General features: G+C 54.6%; 7 protein-coding genes across 7 annotated transcripts; 6 read left to right on the forward strand and 1 right to left on the reverse strand.

The window, feature by feature from the left end:
- Positions 1-1,745: 1,745 nt before the first annotated feature.
- PG994_005567 (uncharacterized protein) lies at positions 1,746-4,214 on the forward strand (the record flags this gene model as incomplete). Its single annotated transcript, XM_066856976.1, has 1 exon — positions 1,746-4,214. The coding sequence occupies one exon, from the start codon at positions 1,746-1,748 to the stop codon at positions 4,212-4,214; it is 2,469 nt and encodes an 822-aa protein (XP_066716245.1).
- A 1,121-nt stretch (positions 4,215-5,335) lies between these two features.
- PG994_005568 (uncharacterized protein) lies at positions 5,336-8,867 on the reverse strand (the record flags this gene model as incomplete). The annotated part of the gene is made up of 4 exons (XM_066856977.1): positions 7,996-8,867; positions 7,037-7,954; positions 6,595-6,981; positions 5,336-6,532 (listed from the first exon to the last, which is right to left on the reverse strand). The coding sequence occupies exons 1-4, from the start codon at positions 8,839-8,841 to the stop codon at positions 5,336-5,338; spliced, it is 3,348 nt and encodes a 1,115-aa protein (XP_066716246.1). The 5' UTR covers positions 8,842-8,867.
- Positions 8,868-11,503: 2,636 nt separating this feature from the next.
- Positions 11,504-13,236, forward strand: PG994_005569 (uncharacterized protein; the record flags this gene model as incomplete). Its single annotated transcript, XM_066856978.1, has 2 exons — positions 11,504-13,009; positions 13,069-13,236. 2 exons carry the CDS (start codon positions 11,504-11,506, stop codon positions 13,234-13,236), a joined length of 1,674 nt encoding a protein of 557 aa, XP_066716247.1.
- Positions 13,237-13,986: 750 nt separating this feature from the next.
- On the forward strand, positions 13,987-14,453 carry PG994_005570 (thiolase; the record flags this gene model as incomplete). The annotated part of the gene is made up of 2 exons (XM_066856979.1): positions 13,987-14,058; positions 14,085-14,453. 2 exons carry the CDS (start codon positions 13,987-13,989, stop codon positions 14,451-14,453), a joined length of 441 nt encoding a protein of 146 aa, XP_066716248.1.
- A 22-nt stretch (positions 14,454-14,475) lies between these two features.
- Positions 14,476-15,246, forward strand: PG994_005571 (uncharacterized protein; the record flags this gene model as incomplete). Its single annotated transcript, XM_066856980.1, has 1 exon — positions 14,476-15,246. The coding sequence occupies one exon, from the start codon at positions 14,476-14,478 to the stop codon at positions 15,244-15,246; it is 771 nt and encodes a 256-aa protein (XP_066716249.1).
- A 442-nt stretch (positions 15,247-15,688) lies between these two features.
- PG994_005572 (uncharacterized protein) lies at positions 15,689-16,237 on the forward strand (the record flags this gene model as incomplete). The annotated part of the gene is made up of 2 exons (XM_066856981.1): positions 15,689-15,718; positions 15,788-16,237. 2 exons carry the CDS (start codon positions 15,689-15,691, stop codon positions 16,235-16,237), a joined length of 480 nt encoding a protein of 159 aa, XP_066716250.1.
- Positions 16,238-18,513: 2,276 nt separating this feature from the next.
- On the forward strand, positions 18,514-19,619 carry PG994_005573 (uncharacterized protein; the record flags this gene model as incomplete). Its single annotated transcript, XM_066856982.1, has 3 exons — positions 18,514-18,904; positions 18,964-19,289; positions 19,449-19,619. 3 exons carry the CDS (start codon positions 18,514-18,516, stop codon positions 19,617-19,619), a joined length of 888 nt encoding a protein of 295 aa, XP_066716251.1.
- Between the last annotated feature and the right edge of the window lie 254 nt (positions 19,620-19,873).

A 19,873-nucleotide genomic window follows, 5' to 3' on the forward strand; every position in this document is an offset into this window, starting at 1 on the left:
CGTACGAAGAATATCGGATCAGAACCGGGCTCGATTTGCTGGTGCTAACCATGTCGAGCTGCCTGCATGATGAGGATGGGTATTAGGACCTGCATGAAGAAATTACTTCTTCTGTCTGGCCCCTTCGGAAACTGGAACTCTGAGCGATTACTGTTTAAGATTTGGAATCTAATAATAATGAAGTGATGTCGAACGAGATTGCCTTCAAAGCAAGGAAGCAGAGAGACTAGAGGATTGATCGGAGATACTGGAGGATTCATGACAGCATGGCTAGGCCAAAGTCCATGGGTAACAGTGTGCAGTGCCGTGTGTTCCCCGCAAAATGGAACAGTTCCAGTGGACGCTCAGATGTTCAAGCCTGCTGTCTTCCGGACCGGGGCCATGGAAACTGACTGTGCCCTGCCGTGGAAGGACTTGAAACGGCTAACCAATGGGAGAAGGGGCCACTCTGCCTGGGAGTGAGATTGAACAGTGCTGATCGATTTTTCCATCGGTCTTGTCCGTGACACCCACCAGTGGGTAGTGGGAGCCGTGGCTCGTCACTTGCTTTCTGCGCCACCATTTCAGTACGCAGTGCATTGGTATGTATGTAGGTGGTAGGTTTGTGGTGGTCAATTCGTTGGTCTCTTACGTGTATCCTGCGATGTGCAAAGCTTGGGTTTCATCTAATTCATTGGGGACCCTGCAGCTAGAAAGATGACGACTGCAGAGGGCATTTGGCAGAGGTTTGGTTCTGCCAAGACGTTCCTTTGTCGATCCCTATCAAATACGCCAGTTACTAGTGGCGGCACCCCCACCACCTGTCAAAAAACGGTTTGGCCCCAGGGGATACTACCCTGCCCGCTAAGTTGGTTGGCATGCTAGCCCGAATTCCGAGCTGAGCTGCTCTAGCCTGTGCAGTTAGGCAGCCCTCAAACCTCGAGAACCTGCGTGCAGTATGTGCAGCCACCGGAAAGACAGTATGGAACAGCATAAACGGGCAAGTATTGGAATGGAAATTGACAGGTAAATACCGTCTTTTCGGGCCTACCGCATGCCAGCATCATCGACTCCATACCTTTAGTCACGAAGATGCGGGCGACAGCAGAGCCGCGACCTGGTTTGGGTCGAAGTTGCGAAAGAAGACATGGGAAGAAACAATCCGGAGCCTGCTAGAGACGGGTCTCGTACTGCTGGGACGGGTCTGTCGACGGGGCTGGTGCGGGCAATTAATTGCACGTACATATAGACCCCGGCACGAACCCCAGTCCGCCAGCTCTTCCGCCAGGAACCACTCCACATGTGACCCCCGGCTCCTAAGGAGCAAGTTGACCGCTGCCATGTCGAGCCAACCGCGGTAGCTCCTGTCCGCTCCCGAACCATGGATCGTTGGTCATTTCTGCCATCTTACACGCCGACGATCCGAATCACCTTCGAACGCGCCCGCCGAGGTACGCCAGCATGTCCTTGAGCGCACCCATGTCGGGCTCCAGAGTTTCCCATAGGGGGCACATCGGGATTGCTATGGCTTAGCAAGGGGCTGGTATCCTCTCATTTCACCAGCTCGTGTAGAAAAGACGGCCTTCTGCCGCCTCAAATCGGCCTTCTCTTCTTCCTTACTCCCCAGCCTCAAGCTACCAAACAGGTGAACATCCCACAGTTCCCTTTTGAGCTCTTCGGCACAGTCACTCTTTTTTGGAAGTAGTTCACATACTACTCCAGTCCATTTCTTTATTGCCAATAATAAACTGTCCTTCCTTACAGACATGCACTTCCCTACCCGCGGCCCTATGGCCGCTGCCTTGGCGGCCTCGGTCGCCCTGGCCAGCCCCCTGTCGCCTGTTCCTCAGGTTGTCGAGAGAAACCTGATCGGTGGCCAAGGTGTCAAGCCCCAGGTCACCCTGCTGAAGGATGGCAAGGTTGCCGAGGCTCGCGTCGACGTTGACCTGAACCTCCTCGAGGAGCCCCTGGTCGCCGTCGCTGCCGTCGATCTGGCCGCCACCGTCCCCAACCTGGTCGACCTCCAAACCGATGTCGATCTTGGCCTCGCCGTCATCTGCAACGACTGTGGTGTCCACGGTTCCGTCGACGTCACCGTCGGTGTTGACAAGCCTCTGCCTTACCTTGAGGTTTCCATCAAGGACTTCCACGCCAAGCTCGACCTCGAGGTCGACCTCTACGCTGGTGCCTACATCGCTCTCGAGCTCTTCAAGCCTGACCAGGTCATCGAGATCAACCTCCCCGGTCTTCTCGATGTCAAGGCTCAGGTCTACCTCGACCTCATTCTCTCTGCCGATCTTCCCATCTCCGCCAGCCTTGGCGCCGAGATCTCCCTCGGAAAGGAGTTCAAGATCACCACCAACCTCCTCGAGGAGGCTCCTCTCCAGGCTGATGTTGACGGTACCTTCGTCAAGCTGCTGCCCATCACCGTCGAGGTTGGCTGCGCCAAGGTTGAGGCCTTCCTCCGCCTCCGCGTTGCCGCCATCGTCGGCCTTGACCTCGGCCTCAACCAGCTCCTTCCCATCCTGCCCGATGTTGGTGCCGGTGTCGCCTTGGCTGTCGTCGCTGATGTCATGAACGTCAAGCTCGACCTCTGTGACACTCCCAGCTGCCCCGTCTCCGAGGAGGCCTGGGGTATTGACGTCGGTGTCGCTCTTGATGTCGATGTCACGCTGAACAACGTCGACCTTATCAGCCTGAGCCCTGAAATCATGGTCCAGGTCATGGAGATCCCCACCAAGACCAACTGCGAGCACGGCCCCCGTCCCACTGGCGGCAACGGCAATGGCAACGGTTCCGGCAACGGCTCCGGCAACGGAGGTGGTAACGGTGGCGACAACAACGGTAGCCCCTCTACCCCTGCTTCTGCCACTGCCACTGCCTCTCGCGCTGGCCCCGGTTCTGGCAGCGGCAACCCCTACAACTCTAAGCCTCAGCCCACTGGTGCCAACGGCGGTAACGGCTCTGGCAACGGCAACAACGGTGGCAACGGCTCCGGTAACAACGGAAACGGCAACAACGGTTCCGGCAACGGTAACGGCAACGGAAAGGGCTCTGCCTCCGTCACTGCTACTGGTGCTAACGGTGCTGTCACCAACGGCCCTCAGCAGACCTACTCTTACGTCCAGTGCCCCAACTGCCAGGCTGGTTCCAAGACCACCGTCACCATCACTGGCCCCGCCGAGGTTCCCAAACACCCCCACACCGCTGAGCCTGTTACCACCTCGATCATTGACTCCACGGTCATGGTTCCTTGCAACCGCACTACCGTTGTGACTCCCCCTACCCCTGCCCCGGCCAAGCCTACCGCCCCCGTTGCTGCCAGCCAGACCGACGCTGTCTCTGCTAAGCCTACCGGCTACCCGGCCCAGCCTGCTCAGCCTACCGGCGGCAAGTACCCTACCCAGCAGGCCCGCGGCTACGCCACCACCCCCATGCAGCCTGAGCAGCCCGAGCAGCCTACTGGCGAGTACCCCAGCCAGCCCCAGCAGCCTGAGCAGCCCCAGCAGCCCACTGGCGGTGTCTCTTCTTCTTCGCCCCCTGCCCCCAGCACCCCTGCCCAGCCTGAACAGCCCAAGCAGCCCTCCGGCGGCTACGGCACCACCCCCATGCAACCCGAGCAGCCCAAGCAGCCTACTGGCGAGTACCCCAGCCAGCCTGAGCAGCCTAAGCAGCCCGAGCAACCTACCGGTGGCGTCTCTTCCAGCTCGCCCCCTGCTCCCAGCACTCCTGCCCAGCCTGAGCAGCCCAAGCAGCCCTCCGGCGGCTACGGCACGACCCCCATGCAGCCCGAGCAGCCTTCCGCTGGTGTCTCATCTTCTTCGCCCGCGTCTCCCAGCTCCAGCGCCCCTGCTCAGCCCCAGCAGCCCACCGGCGGCTACCCCAGCAAGCCTCAGCAGCCCACCGGCGGTGTCTCTTCAAGCTCTCCCCCGGCTCCCAGCTACCCGGCCCAGCCCGAGCAGCCCAGCCAGCCCTTCGGCAACAGCACCATCCCCGCCACCGGCGTCACCTCCAGCACCATGAGCAAGCCCGTCGCCCCTTACCCGGTGACCACCCCCGCCGGTGCTACCCAGACCTACCCGGCTGGCGCTGCTCAGCCCTCCACCATGAAGGCCACCCCCTCGCCTTCCGGTGGCTACCCCGTCCAGACCCCTCCCGTCGTCACCGCTGGTGCCGCCGGCAAGGTCAGCAGCGGCTTCCTGGCCATCGCGGCCGCCGCCGTCGCTTTCCTGTAAAGCTTATGACGTCTGGATTGAGCCTATGAAAGGAGCTTGAGAAATCTTGCTTCCAAGATGAGAGAAGTGGAATGAGATAGAGGAGTGTGCCGGGGATGAGGCACAATTCGGCATTCGCCAAATCAATGTAAAGGGGAAGAAGTTCTTGTGTCATATTATAATAATTTAATGTAATTATTCCTCAATGTTAACGGCGCCATGTTGTATATAACTTGTCAATCGAAACACGTTACAATGAGATCTACAGTTTTTCTTCTTCCAATGTTGAAGTTCGTCTAGTGATTCGTGAATTGTGCTTGCTTGTTCACTTAATCTAAATATGAGCCTCTTTTCTCTATACTGACTGGCTTCTCTTTATCTGAAAATGATTTCGCTTAGACCTTAGCAAGTTGCATTTCTCGAGGCTTGTACCTGATGTAGTGTTATTATTAAGCAACATCTCATAGTTACCACGTCGATAACATAGCTACTCTAGCAGACGCAAAATCCATCATTGATTCTACCCTATGTGAACGTTCATATACAGTTTACACGATGCGCCGATACCTTCGTCCTTCCATTGGTCCCATGACCTCCCTTGCGTATCTCAACCTAGGAATACTTGCCTGTAGCTCTGATGGTCCTAGATGCAGACTTCGTTAACCTGTCGCTTAGGTACAATGCTTCAATGTCGGCTTGTTCCAATTACACTGAATCCTCCGTACCGTGGGACAGAGAAGCGTGACAAAAGAAGCTCTGCTGCGAATGATCTTGTATGGTACAGTTGTCATCCTTGACATTTACATTGGTCGATGCAGCACATATCGTGAGAAATGTTAAATGAATTTCTATTCGAATCCTCTGTCGTACACCCACGGCAATAATGTCCATTACCAACCCGATCATACATTTACTGTGCACGTTATGCACGTACCCCTTCATTCCGAGCGCCCAAACCCCCCGTCAATGTGGAATAGTAATACAGGCGGACCGCCCCGCCAAAGCAAATTGGTATCTCCTTGGGTTGCGCGAGCCAGAAATGATGATGCGTAACGTGAAGCAGTCAAGCCATAGAAACAACCCACCTTCTCACCGACTCATAGCAATCATACCGCACCCCATGCAAACCTCACCAGGGACGGCTAATCACTGTCGTTGGTGCTTGCCTCGTTTTCAGCATTGCCCGCTTTTGTCTTCCATTCCCCCATCTCAACAACTGGCACCCGACCTCGGAGCCATCGCAGAGTGGCTTCAGTCCCACGTTCCAGCACGTTCCACCTAGGAACACGGAATCGATTCCCATTCACTTCCAATCTTTCCAAGTTTCCTACGCCCCCGAGAAGTCCCAGCCGGGGATTCAAATGGGGAATGTCGTTATTGTTCGCATCCACAATCTTCAATCCTTTGATGGACTCTGGGTCTAAATCTTCCAAATGGTTATTCGATACAAGAAGCACTGTCAAACTGGGGAAGAACTCGCGCATCCGAGGGAGCGAAACAAGGCGGTTGAAACTAATGTCAATCTTCTGTAGGTTGGGTGCTCGAAGATGTGCCGTCAATGGTTCCAGGCTCGTGATGCGGTTGTTGGACAGGTTGAGTTCCTTGAGGGCCGTAAGATCAAGCTCTTCGCCAAGATAGCTCTCACCAACCAATTGGTTGTGTGCGATCGTTAGTGAGCTGAGGGTGTCGGCGAAGAAAGAGAGTGAGTTCGGCAGCGTAGTGAAAGTGTTGTGAGCCAAGCGAATATCGCGAATTGTTTGCTCAACTGCAATCTTGGAGCAGACAACGGGATGAAGTGACGAGGATTGAGTGTTGGTTCGATCCAGAATGCCACCGGTCTTAACGGGCCAGGTCTGGCTGCTGAGTGTATGAGATCGTGATCGTGATTGTTTCGGGGAATGAGGAGCTGAAGTTGGGGGTGTCGCAAAAGCATCGTCATAGCTGTCATCGTCTTCGTTATGTGTCGGGACGCTCTCCTTCACAGCATTGCTCCCCTTTCTTGGACGACTTGACGTATCAAAACCGTTACTGAAATTCTCCATTCCACCTAGCTCATCTGGCAGAGGCTCAAGCCTTGCAGCCAGATTCGATTTGAGCTCTTCGATTGTCAGTGAGGTCAACTTTCTGTCGCGTAACGGATTTCCCGAGAGACGAAGCATTCCAACGCTGTCCATGCGCGCTATCTCGGGTGGGATCACACGAATATCGTTACTGGTAAAGTCAACATGCTTTAGGTTCTCGAGTTTGGTAAAGCCGTCTGGTATAGCAGCAATGCTATTTTCATCCGCATTCAACGTAAGGAGACGCTTCCAAGACCCAACATCTGGGAGCGCCGGAGCCTATTGCACGATAGGGTGAGCTGGTGAAGAGACGGCATGGCAAGGGCACCCGGCGTATCGACTGAGGCCAGGAGTGTTAGCTGGTTCATGGACACATCCAGTACTTGTAGCTGAGGAAGACTCTCGACTTCTGGATGAATCAATGTCCCTGAAAGTCTGTTCTTCCGAGCAAGCAACTCCGTCAGGGGCAGCTTGGCGAAAGCCTTGAAGGGCAACGAATCGATGGCGTTCTCGTTCAGATTCAAGATCCGAAGTCTGCTAAGGTTCTCGATGCCTTCAGGCAGTGCTGTGATCTCGTTTCCGTGCAGATCTAGAATCTCCAGATTCTCTAATTTGGAGAAGCATGGATCCATCGCGCCATATAGAAGGTTGTTGCCCAGTTTGAGGTCGCGCAGACAAGTAACTTGGGAAATGACTTCGAGACAGTTGTTCGCTAGCTTGTTCGAGGCCTATAGACACGTTAGCCGCGCAAACTTTAGCATTGAAGAATGAGAACAAACTTACCAGATTCAAGGAGGTCAGGAACTGCAGCCTTCTGAGCCCCACAGGCGCGGATATCAGCATATTTCCATGAAGATCTAGACTCTCCAAACCACCGAATTGATGTCCGTTGCTATCTTCGTCGTCCGCAAAATCGGCCGGATCGGTATCCGGGAAAATAGAGTTGTCAATGATCTCTAGCTCATTGTCGGCGGCGACAAAACGCGTCAGGTCTACGCTTTCCGCCCAGGAACCGCCCTGTTTGCCAATTGACTCCAGGTCATACATTTTCAGGACGTCTTCGGGTATTTCCTTAAGGCCCATGGCGGATATATTGAGTTTGCCTGTGGTGCGAGCTCCATTGATCCTTGTCTGCATAACCTTTCGATTTGAAATTTCGAATTGATTCTGGTTAAAGGGGTCATCAGGGAGATCAAAGTCGAAGGATGTGTCAGTGGGAACTAGCGGTGCCTCTTCTGTAGGAGGCAATGCGGCCGCTGCAACCTGTTTGGCAGCTGCTCGTTTTGCTGCTTTGGCCTTTGCAATCTGCTCTCGCAGTGCAGCCGATGATTTTTGAGCGGCTGCGGACGTAGCTTCTTCGACGGAGTCAGACGTCAAGGCTGTGGACCCCGTCGAGGCTACCGAAGGGTTGTGGCCCTCGGCGGATGTTGTCGAGGACCTCTCTGAAGCTACTGATATTTTCCGAGCTGGTCGAACAGACAGCTCGGATGCGGCTTCGGGCTTGTCAAGAGAGGACATCGACGGTTTTTTGAAAAGACCATTGACGGAAGCCCTTTGCTTCAGTGGTCGCGGAGCCACAGTTTTCGAGCCATATTTGGATATCGATACATCTAGGTTCTTCTCTGGACTCGGCGTCCGAGGCCCTAGCGATGCACGCGGCCGGTACTTGCCAGACGCCGGCGAGGGCATCGCATTGGGTGTCTTGGGGAGTGCCGACGCGCGTCAGATGGAGTCCCCTGAACCGGCGCCAATGGCGGTCGGTAAGTGCTGGTCGAGGCTCTGAAGTTTGTGTAGAGATTACCGGCAGGGCCAGAGCTGGATCCCGGGCGACTAAACGATCTTCCTGCCGTTCCGCTAGACCCATCAGACTGGTAGCTGGAGCCTGGCCGCGAGCTCCCACTTCCTGTCCGCGATCGAAACCCATCATTGTCATAAAAGTTTGATCCATTTCGCTTGATAGCAGGTGAAGATGGTAGTTGAGAAAGGGTCTCGATCGTCCTCTCATTGAGAGATGGCCTCGACTTCCTCAATGGAGTCTTGATGGTATCAAAAGAAGAGGCCGTCTCGCCCATGGAGCTTGTCAGGGGTGGAGGCATTTCTTGGGTATTCTCCTCGTCCAAAGGTGATTCGTCTCGGCTGTAGCTACCAGAGAGCTGTACAGAGGACTGTCTTTTCCGGATGGAGATAGACTGTTGAGAACGACCATCACCAGCAATCCGACCGACTGGATCTCGAGACACACTTCGACTCTTCACGCCTTGTAATGCACCCTGTGAGCTTATAGGCGGCCCCCCTTGCCGTTGTGGTCTCCGAAAAGTGTTGGAAGAAGCGGTGGTAGACGATGCATCGAGTTGGTCGCGCGAAACCGAGGTTCGCAGCCTCGAATTTGTAGTAGTCGTTCGGAGATCGCTGCTGCTTGAACTCGGTCTGAGGCTCTCTCTAGATAGAGCAGGGCGCAGGCCATTGGAGGTTGACTTGGACGTGGCGGTCGGAATGGCTGTAGTTCGGGGCACTGGCAGTCGAGATGTTGGTCGCGGAATGGCACTTAGTCTGTTGGAAGCAGTGCTCAGACGCTTATTGTCGTCCATGTCGGTAGCTTGGACGCGCTCGGAAGCTGAAAGTCGTCGTGGTTGAAAGACAGGAGGCGCAAGCACATGGGGTGCATTGAAGCATACCACATACAAGGCCCTCGCTTGTCAGATACCAGGCTGGCAATGAATGACTACAGGCGATCGATCGGCTGGTCGTTTGTCGATTCTTCTGGAAGGAAATCCAAGAGATTGATGTCTCAGAAAAACGACGAAGCAGGTACCACAAGAGACTGAAGCTTATTGGAAGGTGTGACAAGTTGCGGCACTATCGAGGCTTCCATTGAATTAGCTGAAGCGGAAGGCGGGAGGGCGGCAGATGTAGTCAACTTACCTTTATTAGTCTCGTAGGTTAGGGTGGTAGTTTCTATTCTTACCCCAACTACCCATCCAAGCTACGTAGTACTGGAGTACGAGGGGCCAGGGGTCACACCAGGTTGCAGGGAGGGCGACTCGCTACACTATAATGATAGGGTTAGCACATATGTATGTGTGCAGTCCAGTGTTACATTAGGTGTGCCTGTAGAAGTGATTCCTGTGTGTGCTTGACAGCCGGTCAACCTGATGGTGGTGAGTATGTAGGTATTTGTTGGAGAACTGTACATGGTGCCAATGCCCCTTTCCGGTCGTTGATCAGATGGCGTTCTGTTTGAACGAAGTGTTTGTTTGTGCAAACACAAGACCAATGAGCCTTCCAGGCACAACTTCTGGTAGGTTTCGCAGTCGGAACTGTTGATTAAAGTACGACCCTGGTCCCTGGTCCTGATCCTTCCCAAAGGGAACGTTCGCTGCAAGGTACCCCTGCCTAGCCTCCCTGGCTTTGCCAAAAGCAGAGCACACCTGGGCATTAGTGCGGGAACTTGCGGGGTGCTTCGGACTTGTCACCTGAAAAGCTGCCATAGCAACTATTGGATCTCGAAGACAATCAAACAATGGTTCTGATACATCCGACGACGACGCGTTCTCATGTCGCGCAGACAGTGCTGAGTATCAGTGTCATGACAAAACACGCAGTTAGTGAAAGTTGAAGGAAATTACACTCATGAATTCCCTTCGATATGGAAAATATGATAGCTTAAAGTGGTGTGGCCCAATTGATACTTTGGACAATGTTGCATCAGATGTGATCAAACGACACGGCAGGCGCAATACGACCCTGTAAAACATGGGGCCAATCAGACCAGCCGATTGTGTTGATCCAGATAGAAATTGCATATGTATATTGGAAGTGACCACATGCGTCCAACAGCATCTCGGTGACGGAGAGAGTCGAGTATATTTCTCAGGCCACAAGTAATCAGCTAAGTGGAGAACATGTACACACTCTCTACTGGGAGCTCAGGTAAGTAGCTTTAGGTTGGGTATCTGTATCATAGGTAGAGTTCTTGATTAGCAGCCGCCCTTGTTTGACATGGCCAGGAAGCAAATGACTCATGAGTTGTATGATGTTCTTCCACCATGGAAGAGCCCTTGAAGAGGGACCGAGCCATATCAGTTCCCAACCTGCTCGATTGGCGTGTTACCCCTCAACCCCCTTCTGTGAGATACGCGCCTTACTCCAAGTTTGGAGAATACTACGCTCTGCCAAACACGGAAGGTATCCACAGGCGAGATGTCTATGCGAACATTGTCCATCGCACCGATACCTAGATACGTACGCATACTTTGGTGCTTGGGAGTTGTCTAAGACCCTGATGGGACAGGAAGATCGAAATGCAGAGATTCTGATGTTGCCCATATATTGAAGATGTAATAATACCGACCTAGTTTCCGGCCCAACAGTAGCTTGTTTATAATGCAAGTTGTCCGTGTAATTGCATCTGGCATATCATTGATATTAGTAGGACAGCTGAAACCATCACCGGCAAGAGATAAGCCAAGTTGGTAGAAGATGATTGACTTTTCGATACTTGTAAATTACTGCTATTACAGAAAAGAAAAAGCTTCCACCTTGATAGGTACCAACTGGGCTTAGCCCCTCCTGAGGGTCAAGCTCCGTCCACCGTCCGACCAACCACAGAGTTTGCAGGATTTTCCCAGCAAGACAGCAAAAGCCAAGAAGCTCAGGTCACTTTGGAAAGACGAAGCGAGTCTGTGCGCTATACCTGCCCAGCCTTCCAGTCAATCAAGCCCAGGTGGTTTCCAGCCTCTTCCAGCCATCAATAGAGCTATTCAGGTAGATCCAAGTACCTGTCACCATTAAAATAGACTGACAGATACTTCCTCTATACACATCTACCGTCCCCAAACTGCGGGCAGGAGAAGGCTAAAAGTCGCTTCCAACGCTCCCCGGCAACCATCAATTGCAGACAGTACTTCCTTACTCATCCCAACCCATCGACGGCACACTTCGTCACCGCCGCAACTTCAATCAGTATTGGTCAATATTGGTCACGACCAAGTCTCCTCTCTTGTCAATCAGCGCCTCGCCTTGTACAGGCGTGTCCAGCGCGTCCTACCTCTATCGGATCCGACTTTGTTGCTACCTTGTCGATAGAGCGGGCACCAGTCGCAAGATTCAGGCTCCCAAGAAACGGTCAAGCTGCAACGTCGCTGCCCACACTTTGCGACACCACCGCCCACAAGAACTTGTCGCCCGCATCGCATTGTCTAGAAAGAGCGTTGATTTGTCACATCCATGGCCATGTCAGTCGACGCGAACATGGCTTCTCCGGAGCACGATACCGTCGCGGACGAGGTTCCAGCCAACCCGCCTGACGCTTTGCCGTTCTCGCAATCCCAAGCTTCATTGCCCTCGACAGAAGGCCCTGCGTCGCCAATCGAACCGGACGCCTCGCTCAAAACCGAATTGAATGACCGTCGCAGCCCTTCATCTCAAATCATCCCCTCCTCTCTAACCCCGCCGCCATCGTCCCAAGTACCGCAACCCAATGGTCCTTCTGCCGGGCAACCTCTGGGGTACATCAGCTCGCAAAGGGCGAGCATTTTCTCACCTCCTGCGACCACTTCTAATCCTCTGACCCGCCGAGACCATCCCCCTCCCAATGCCTCGGAGTATATTCCGCCTACTGCAAACCAGATTTCTGATGTATCTGTTGAGGAACTCAGGGCCATGTTCCAGTCCTGCCTGGCCGAGAACGCTCGATCGAAAATGGAGACTGCTCATCATAAGCTGCAGTACAATCTCCTCAGGATGCAGGCTGAGGAGGAGGCAAACAGAGCTGCCGTCGAGCACGAGATGATGCGTCGTGAAGTGGAGGTTCTGCGCCAGGCTGAATATTCTCGTCAAGCTCGCCGCGAGCTGAGCGCCGCAGCGGAATCCACCCACGCCAAGTACTTGCATCTCAAGGCCTTGTACGAAGCGGCTGTTGATGAAATCGAAAGTTTACGGAAGCGCTCGAAGCTCGCCAAAAAGGTCATCCAACAAAAAGAAGACGAGATCATTAGTTTGACGGATGAGCGCGACATGCTTCTCACACGCATCCGAGAGAATCGTGAACATTTCCACATGCTATGTTCTCCAGGTGGTGTTTTTCATGGTGCGCTAACGCCCAAAACACCTGCTATTGCAACACCTCAGCAGACCCGAGCCACTCCGCGGCATACACCTCGAGCTACCCACCCGCACCATCATGCCCACTCTCACTCCCTCAGTCATATTCATACTCACCACCGTGACCCCCGGCAGGAGAATGATACGAGCCAGGCCGGATTTGCTGCCTTGCTGCAAGCTCTCACTCGCGAGGACAACAGCGCACCCTCGACCCCTTTAGTGGGGACCCGTCTCGCACCGCGCATACCCCCGAAACATACTCGTGGCGTACAGTCGCTCTCGTCGCTCCCAACCACACCAAAACCCCGCCCGCGGGGTGACCACTCGGTCCTACTTCCCTCGGCCGACCTAGTTCCGCATTCTGAGCCCCCAGTCCGCTTCCCCACCGACACGCGGGTTGTACCAGAAACACCCACCTCTAACAGGGGCCGGAAAAGCCGAGAGAGTACGATCTCTGCCGAAGATAATGAGGATATAGACCGAGACGCTCTAGCCTCGGTTGCTGCTGCAACACAATCGTTCATGACGTCTGGGTCAGTAGGCCCAACCAAGCGCTCGCAGCGCCATCGCGATGACGAGGAAGAGGTATACGAAAGCCAGGCTAGCCAAGCAGCTTCCGAGATGCTACGGCGCGATCCCCGAGAGAGCTTTGAGGTGGCGAGCTCGGTTGGATCTCGGATGTAACCCCTGCACCGGCTGAGAAATCGGCCAAGCTCCAAGCCAAGCTATATGCCGGTGTCAACAAGCCCGGCATCTCTGAGAAGCGAAAGTTTGCGGGAGTGCCTGATGTTGACGAGAGCAGGCGCGATGTTTTCACAAGCCCTCCCAAGAAATCTCGCTTAGCAGGCGGTAAGATTGGACTTGGCATTATGAACAGCTAAGCAGCTGGCACATACAGCACAGGAAAAGACAGGAGTGGTCTGGCATGACCACGAGGCTTTGGTGGGAGGATTGACGAAAATTTGATTTACAACATGGGGATAGCTTAACGAGATTCATGACAAAATGTGTATTATACCCTGGCTAGTTTGGTTGTGAAAGGGAAAGCTGGATAGCGGCTGCTAAGCTTTCAAGTTACCCGAGGTTTGGGATAGAGACGTAACGATGTTAACAGGACGTATTCCCCCCTCGCCGGTACTCACATACAGCATAGATAGATAAGTACTGAGTATATAAAATACAGGTGCAAGAATGACATCTTATACCCTGTCTCAAAAGTGTCTTCGCTGTCTGATGGTAGCTGACGACCAGCTTCTGTGTCCGTCCATGTTTTTCCCGCCAAGTGCCGTTGCGCTATCCCTCGCCCCGTGGGGTTGGGAACTGGCCGGATTTGCCGAAGTCAATTGCCTGGGGAGCCTCAAAATCCCCCGAGTTAGCTCGGAAGTGTGTTTATCCCCCACCTGAACGTCTCCATACCTCCGCCCGTGGAAGCGTCCAAAGCCGGGACGCTTTAAGCCGATCTGTGTTGCTGCTTCTGTTTCGAATCCAATCATGGCCAGATCTTTCTTACTTCATTCTCACTGGTTGCTTCGAGCCCGTTTTGTTTTTCGTTCTTGAATTCGTCCTGGTGTCATACGCAATTCACGAGCCATCAGTTCTGTGCAGTCGATCAATCATTGTCACCACCCACCATGGCGCTCCCCAAGGGCCTCTCCAACGTGCTTGCCAAAGCCCCCTCGGACGTCATTATACTATCCTCCTGCGTACGCCCATCTGCCGGTCGTACAAGGGGCAGCTCAAAGACGCCTACACCGAAGAGCTGCTCTCGGTAGTGCTCCGCGCGACCCTCGACGCGAACCCGAACCTACCGCCCGAAGCCGTCCACGACGTCGCCGTGGGCGTGGTCCTCTCCGAGCTCGGCGGCTCCAAGGCCGCCCGTATGGCCCTGAACCACGTCGGCTTCCCGAACTCGACCAGCCTCTACACGGTGAACCGCGCCTGCAGCTCGTCGCTGCAGAGCGTTGCCGCGGTTGCGGGGCAGATCCGCAGCGAGGCCATCGACACGGGCATCGCGGCCGGCATGGAGAGCATGACGCGCAACTACGGCAGCCGCGCGATCCCCACAGACCTCTGGCCGGCACTGAAGGGAGAGCCCTAATCACCACGCCCGCGACTGCATCATGCCCATGGGCCTCACGTCCGAGAACGTCGCGGCGCGCTACGGCGTCGGCCGCCGGGAGCAGGACGACTTCGCGGTCGAGTCGCACCGGCGCGCGGCGCGGGCACAGGCCGCGGGCGCCTTCGACCAGGAGATCGTGAAGGTGCACACGCGCTTCCAGGAGGTCGACAAGCAGGGCAATAAGGTCGGAGAAGAAAAACAGATCGAGGTGGCCAAGGACGACGGCATCCGCGCCAGCGCCACCCTTGAAGCGCTTGCGAAGCTCAAGCCCGCGTTCAAGGCCGATGGCACCAGCACCGCGGGCAACTCGAGCCAGGTCTCGGACGGCGCGGCCGCGACGCTGCTGATGCGCCGCAGCACGGCGACGGAGCTCGGGCTCTCGGGCAGCATCCTGGGCAAGTTCGTGGCGGCGGCGACGGCGGGGTGCGCGCCCGACGAGATGGGCGTCGGGCCGGCCGTAGTCATCCCCAAGCTGCTAAACCAACTAAAACTCACGACCAAGGACGTCGACCGCTGGGAGATCAACGAGGCCTTCGCGAGCCAGGCCATCTACTGCGTGCGGGAGCTGGGGCTCGAGTCCGCCTGGGAGCAAGGGAAGGTCAACCCCGACGGCGGCGCCATCGCGCTGGGCCACCCGCTCGGCGCCACGGGGGCGCGCATGACTAGCACCCTCATGCACGGCTTGGGCAGGACCGGCGGCGAGGTCGGCGTCGTTAGCATGTGCGTTGGGACTGGCATGGGCATGGCGGGCCTGTTCGTCAGGGAGCAATAAAGAAGACGAATTCAGTATGTACATAGCATAGCGTGCATCAAGAATGCGTGTACATTAGGACTGCAACAAATCGGTACAATCTAACAAAGACTTCAATTTTTGGACGGGAATGGCAGCAGTTCTTTTCTTTCTTCTTCTTGTTTGAGATGGGTTCGTCTTCCCGAGCGACAGGTGTTCCTTTGTTTGTTACAATGCTCGAGATTAAGGGGCAGACATTGTTTGCCTCTTCAATGGAGCAGACCGCAATTGATGTTTGCAATCTCCCTGGGTGGTCAAGCTTCAGGTGCAGCCACGCCGATGCGACGTGCAAATGATACGGAAAAGCGACATGCTACGACGCAATCCAGTCACGCAAGCCAATTGATTGCCATACACAAGATCATACATCCAGTCAGCCAGCCTATGGGCTGCCCACAAGCACCCTAACCTTCCCGCGACAGCGATGTGGCTTCTCCTATTCACGATCCCCCTGGTCTGGACCTTCGTGCTGACCGTCCACTTCGCCCGCAACTACCGCGTCCTCCTGCGCCTCGTGCGCTAGACCGCGTGGGTCTACCTGCTCGTGCTGTCCGTCGTGGCGGCCGAGGTGTTCCGCGAAGGCTTCCTCGTCCTGAAGCCGCCTAGTAGCAGCAACAACAACGACAGCAACGACACAGACAGCTTCGTGCGTGGGGCAGGCGGCCTGCGCGGCGGCGTGGTCGCCGACTTCGGCACCTGGTGGTTTGCCTGGTTCGCCGTCGTCGCCCTCTCCGCGGCCTTCCCGCTGCTGCTGGTGCCCGCCGCCGGCCTGCCCGTCTTGCTGCTCCGCCACCCGGCCTTCCGCCTCGTCGTCGACTTCGGCCTCGTCCGCCTCGGCTGGACCGCCGCCGTCTACAACCCCGCCGTCTTCTGGTACGGCTGCGTGCTGCGGCCGCTGGCCGCTGCCGCCGCGGTCAGGGCCGAGTGGGTCGCCCGGGTGGTACAGTGTGTTTTTGCTGCGGCTGCTTCATGATAGCAGCTAAGTCCGGGGCGAGTAAAAGCATGCAAGCAATTTGAAAAGAGGAAGGGATGGGTTGGAATGAGTGTTTGGCGCAGATAGGTTGAGAGGGAAAGGGGACGGCGTCAGGCCCCACAGTCACGTGCCACATTTCCAGGGGCTCCATTGGGAATAAAGTTGGCTGGGCATATCATTTTCATAGCAACAATCTGGTGAGAGTGCAGCCTCCATGTAGATACGGAAACATATGACCGAATAAATTGGTTCCACGGTTCATAAAAAGCCTTGGCGTTTTGGTAGGATTCCTACTCGTTGAACAGTTTGCTATGCTTCGGTCAGAAGGTGCTCCTGATATGCGAGACGTGGCTATGCGTTCTCCTTGCATTGGGTAGAATCTTCTTGGCTCCATCCCCTCTTGCACAGCGACGCTTGTGATTGGCTTGGTTGGGTCAGGTCATCTCTCATTGGCGAAACAAATTACATCCCTTGAGCGACAGCCAATGGATGGACAGCTACAATACCCACCTGTGCGATGGACTGACGGAGAGAGTGCGTCGACGGAGCCCGGAGCTCAGAGCTGGTGATAGATTGCAGTGACGTCCTGCCTTGTCTCTCCTGACGTTGCAGTGCCTTGGATCCCCTCGCCTCTCTTGCAACGTGGACCGCCTACTCTGGCAAAATGCAGCACCAGTGCCGCCACCATGCAGTGCCAGCTGCTATATCAGGCAGGCTGTGGTCTTTGTTATATGTGCCGCCCACCACACGGCGTTGCAGTCATGAAGTTACTTTTGTTAGTCATGCACCACTTGCACTTTATTTTGAGCAGTCGGCGCTATGTTATATCGTTACACCATCTTGAGCCTATCTGTCCGAGCAAACCGGTCAGCCCGGCGAGGATCGGCCGAGTAGCTCCTCGCAAGACCTCCTCGAAGAAGAATAGACCCGCAACCCACAAAAACTTCTGTCATTTCGACGTTTGGATGTACCATGATGTAATGAGACAAAATAGAGTGCTGACCGGATACACGAAACCCCCTATAGGGGTTAAGCCCGGATGGCTTCTGAATGATTGCCAAGGTGAGGAGAAATCCGAGTCAACCCCCTGCCAAGGCCAAAAGGACATCACCTTGAACAACTGCCGCCGGGAGTCGAAGCGGAAGGAGCCTTTCTGTACGTGGTTCTGTTCTCATATCTAGTAAGTGCGTTGGGTTGCCTTTTGCGCCACAAGCACAACACTATGCACCGAATGCACAAATGATGGTATAGATTGGCCCATCAAGCTTAATGGGCCTGGAAATATGACACTCAACATCCAGCTAATGCTCAAGAACCATATGGCCTGTCTCCGTCTGCGAGGGTGTCGCTCACATAGCCGTGATTTGCAGATAAGTTTGCAATATGCATGATGGACGGCTCTCGTGATGCGTGTGTTTCTTCACGGAGTAACTCTTCCAAATGGGCTGACATTTGATAATAGAACAAGTCTCACAGGAAATGCCGTACAGCCAGTCGCCAACTTGGGACATACATCATGATCCACGTTTTTGTTGTGTCAGTGATAGTGGACTTGCGGAGAAAAGCTGTGACGAAAATCTGCACGACTTTCACCTGCCGCATCTTTCTTAGTTGAGGCGCTAGAAGCGCTTCATCATTCGGTGTCCAAGCTTAGCTGGGGAGTTTATGCAAGGCTCTCGGAAGCTCCTCATCAAATGGGCTGCAGAAAGGTCGCTGGTAGAAAATGTAGGGCGCGTTCCGAGAGGCTGGCTGCGGGATCGTGAGATATCGAGGGCAATACTTTGCGAGGGCCAGACCCACCTGGTATTTGGTTTGCTCCCCCCTATGCGGCGCAGGTGCTACCCCTGTCATGGCATGGGGACCTCCCCTTGGTACAAGGGGTACAAGGAGCACGTTTCTGCCCGACATCTGGACCACGGAGCACCAAAAACTGCATTAGCGGGACCTCGGGTCTGCAGTACGCAGAGTGACAGTGTGATACGCCGCGCACCTGTCTCGTACCCCCATGGCGCCCATGCCTCCTCGGGCTTTGAAGCTGGAGAAGGGAGGTCCGGCATCTTTGGAAAGGCTTGAGAGAAAGGGCAGAAGACGGGGACCGGAGTGAAAAAGGGACGAAATCCCCCTTTCTTGACCTGGAGGAGTAACAGCTATTTCGACAACGCTGCATCATCACATTCCTCTTTCTTCCAACGAGACAAAAACGATTACTTATTAGAGTAGACAGCTATCCTGCTTGGCGAATGACATCCTTGGCTCAAGAGCTTATTGCTGACAGCATGAGTGGAAATGTCGAGTTCCACATGCCTGTCCAGGCCCTCATGCACTGTCACCCTCAAGGTTCTGACATGACACGGGCGGCTACCAAAGCTTCTGGACGGGTCCTGCAGATTGCGGTGCTCGAGTGCGAACAAATGCCCCCCTATATCGTCCAGTCCCACGGAAACTTTGCCAAAATCTTCGAGCGCTGGCTCCTGGCCGGCACCCATCAGCTCAACATCGGCAAGCCGGCCCACGAGCGCATATCGGTCAAGGCATACAGCTTCAACGTGAAAGAGGGGCATTATCCCTCGAGCTTCCAGGGTATCGATGCCATCATCATCTCGGGCTCCGTGAACGGCGTCAACGATGATCTCCCATGGATCGCAACGCTTCGGCGTTTTCTACTGGGTACCTACTTTGGGCCTCGTCCTCCTACCCCTTTGGACCCATTGCTGACAGTTTTCGAGGTGTTTATCACAACTTGCCCTGGATCAAGATTTTTGGCAGCTGCTTTGGCCATCAGCTGATAGCGCAAACGCTTCTGGGAGACCACGGAGTACATGTCAAGAGGTCCAATGGTGGATGGGAAGTCGGGGTTCAAGAGGTCTATCATGACGATAGCTTTGCCCAGAACTTCCCTAGCTTGTCCGAGTCGCCCATGTGCTACCAGTTCCTCCACTCTGATGAGGTCGTCGCTGAGGACAACTTACCACCGACGTGGTCTTCGATAGGCTCGAGCTCGCTGTGTCAAATTCAAGGTCTATACCAGCCGGGGAGAGTCTTGACATATCAGGTAAGTAGTATCTATCGTCTTCTTCTTTAGGTCGGTGGGGGCTATTCTCTTTATCGTGCCCGTCAGACAGGGCCGGTTTCGTCACCGAATAGTTCTACCCCAAATTTTAATACACCAAGGCTTTGTATCATGCAAACCTATTAACTACAAGCATTGGAGCAGGGGCATCCTGAGTTTGATCGCATAATCATGAACGACTTTGTTCGGAGGCTCGTGAAAGCCGGCGCAATCGACGCGGCCGTCAGCGGAACGTACCTTGCGTTCGTAGAGCGAGACGACACGAGGATCTTGGCGGCCGAGGTTTTCCTCGGATTCCTGACGGTCGATTGATCTAAACGCTTGAGACATGTGTGTTGTTCTGCTTTCGGGTGGCCGATTCTGGGTTGCTGGTGATGTTTGCGGACGGACAAAGGTCTTGGCATTCCTGAGTATCCCTTTCATCCCCCCTTTATTGTCAACCACTACTATACTCTCCTACCCGGAGCTACGTGTATAATTCAGTCAAATCACATTTATTTGTCCCAATCTGTATGACTCTGTCTGCGCGAAGCCATTTTAAAGACTTGTGTTCCATCATATTCCCT

Source organism: Apiospora phragmitis, assembly GCF_038363925.1.
Source record: "Apiospora phragmitis strain CBS 135458 chromosome Unknown utg000006l:1.0-5683423.0:1.0-5690449.0, whole genome shotgun sequence".
Taxonomy (NCBI): Eukaryota; Fungi; Ascomycota; class Sordariomycetes; order Amphisphaeriales; family Apiosporaceae; genus Apiospora; species Apiospora phragmitis.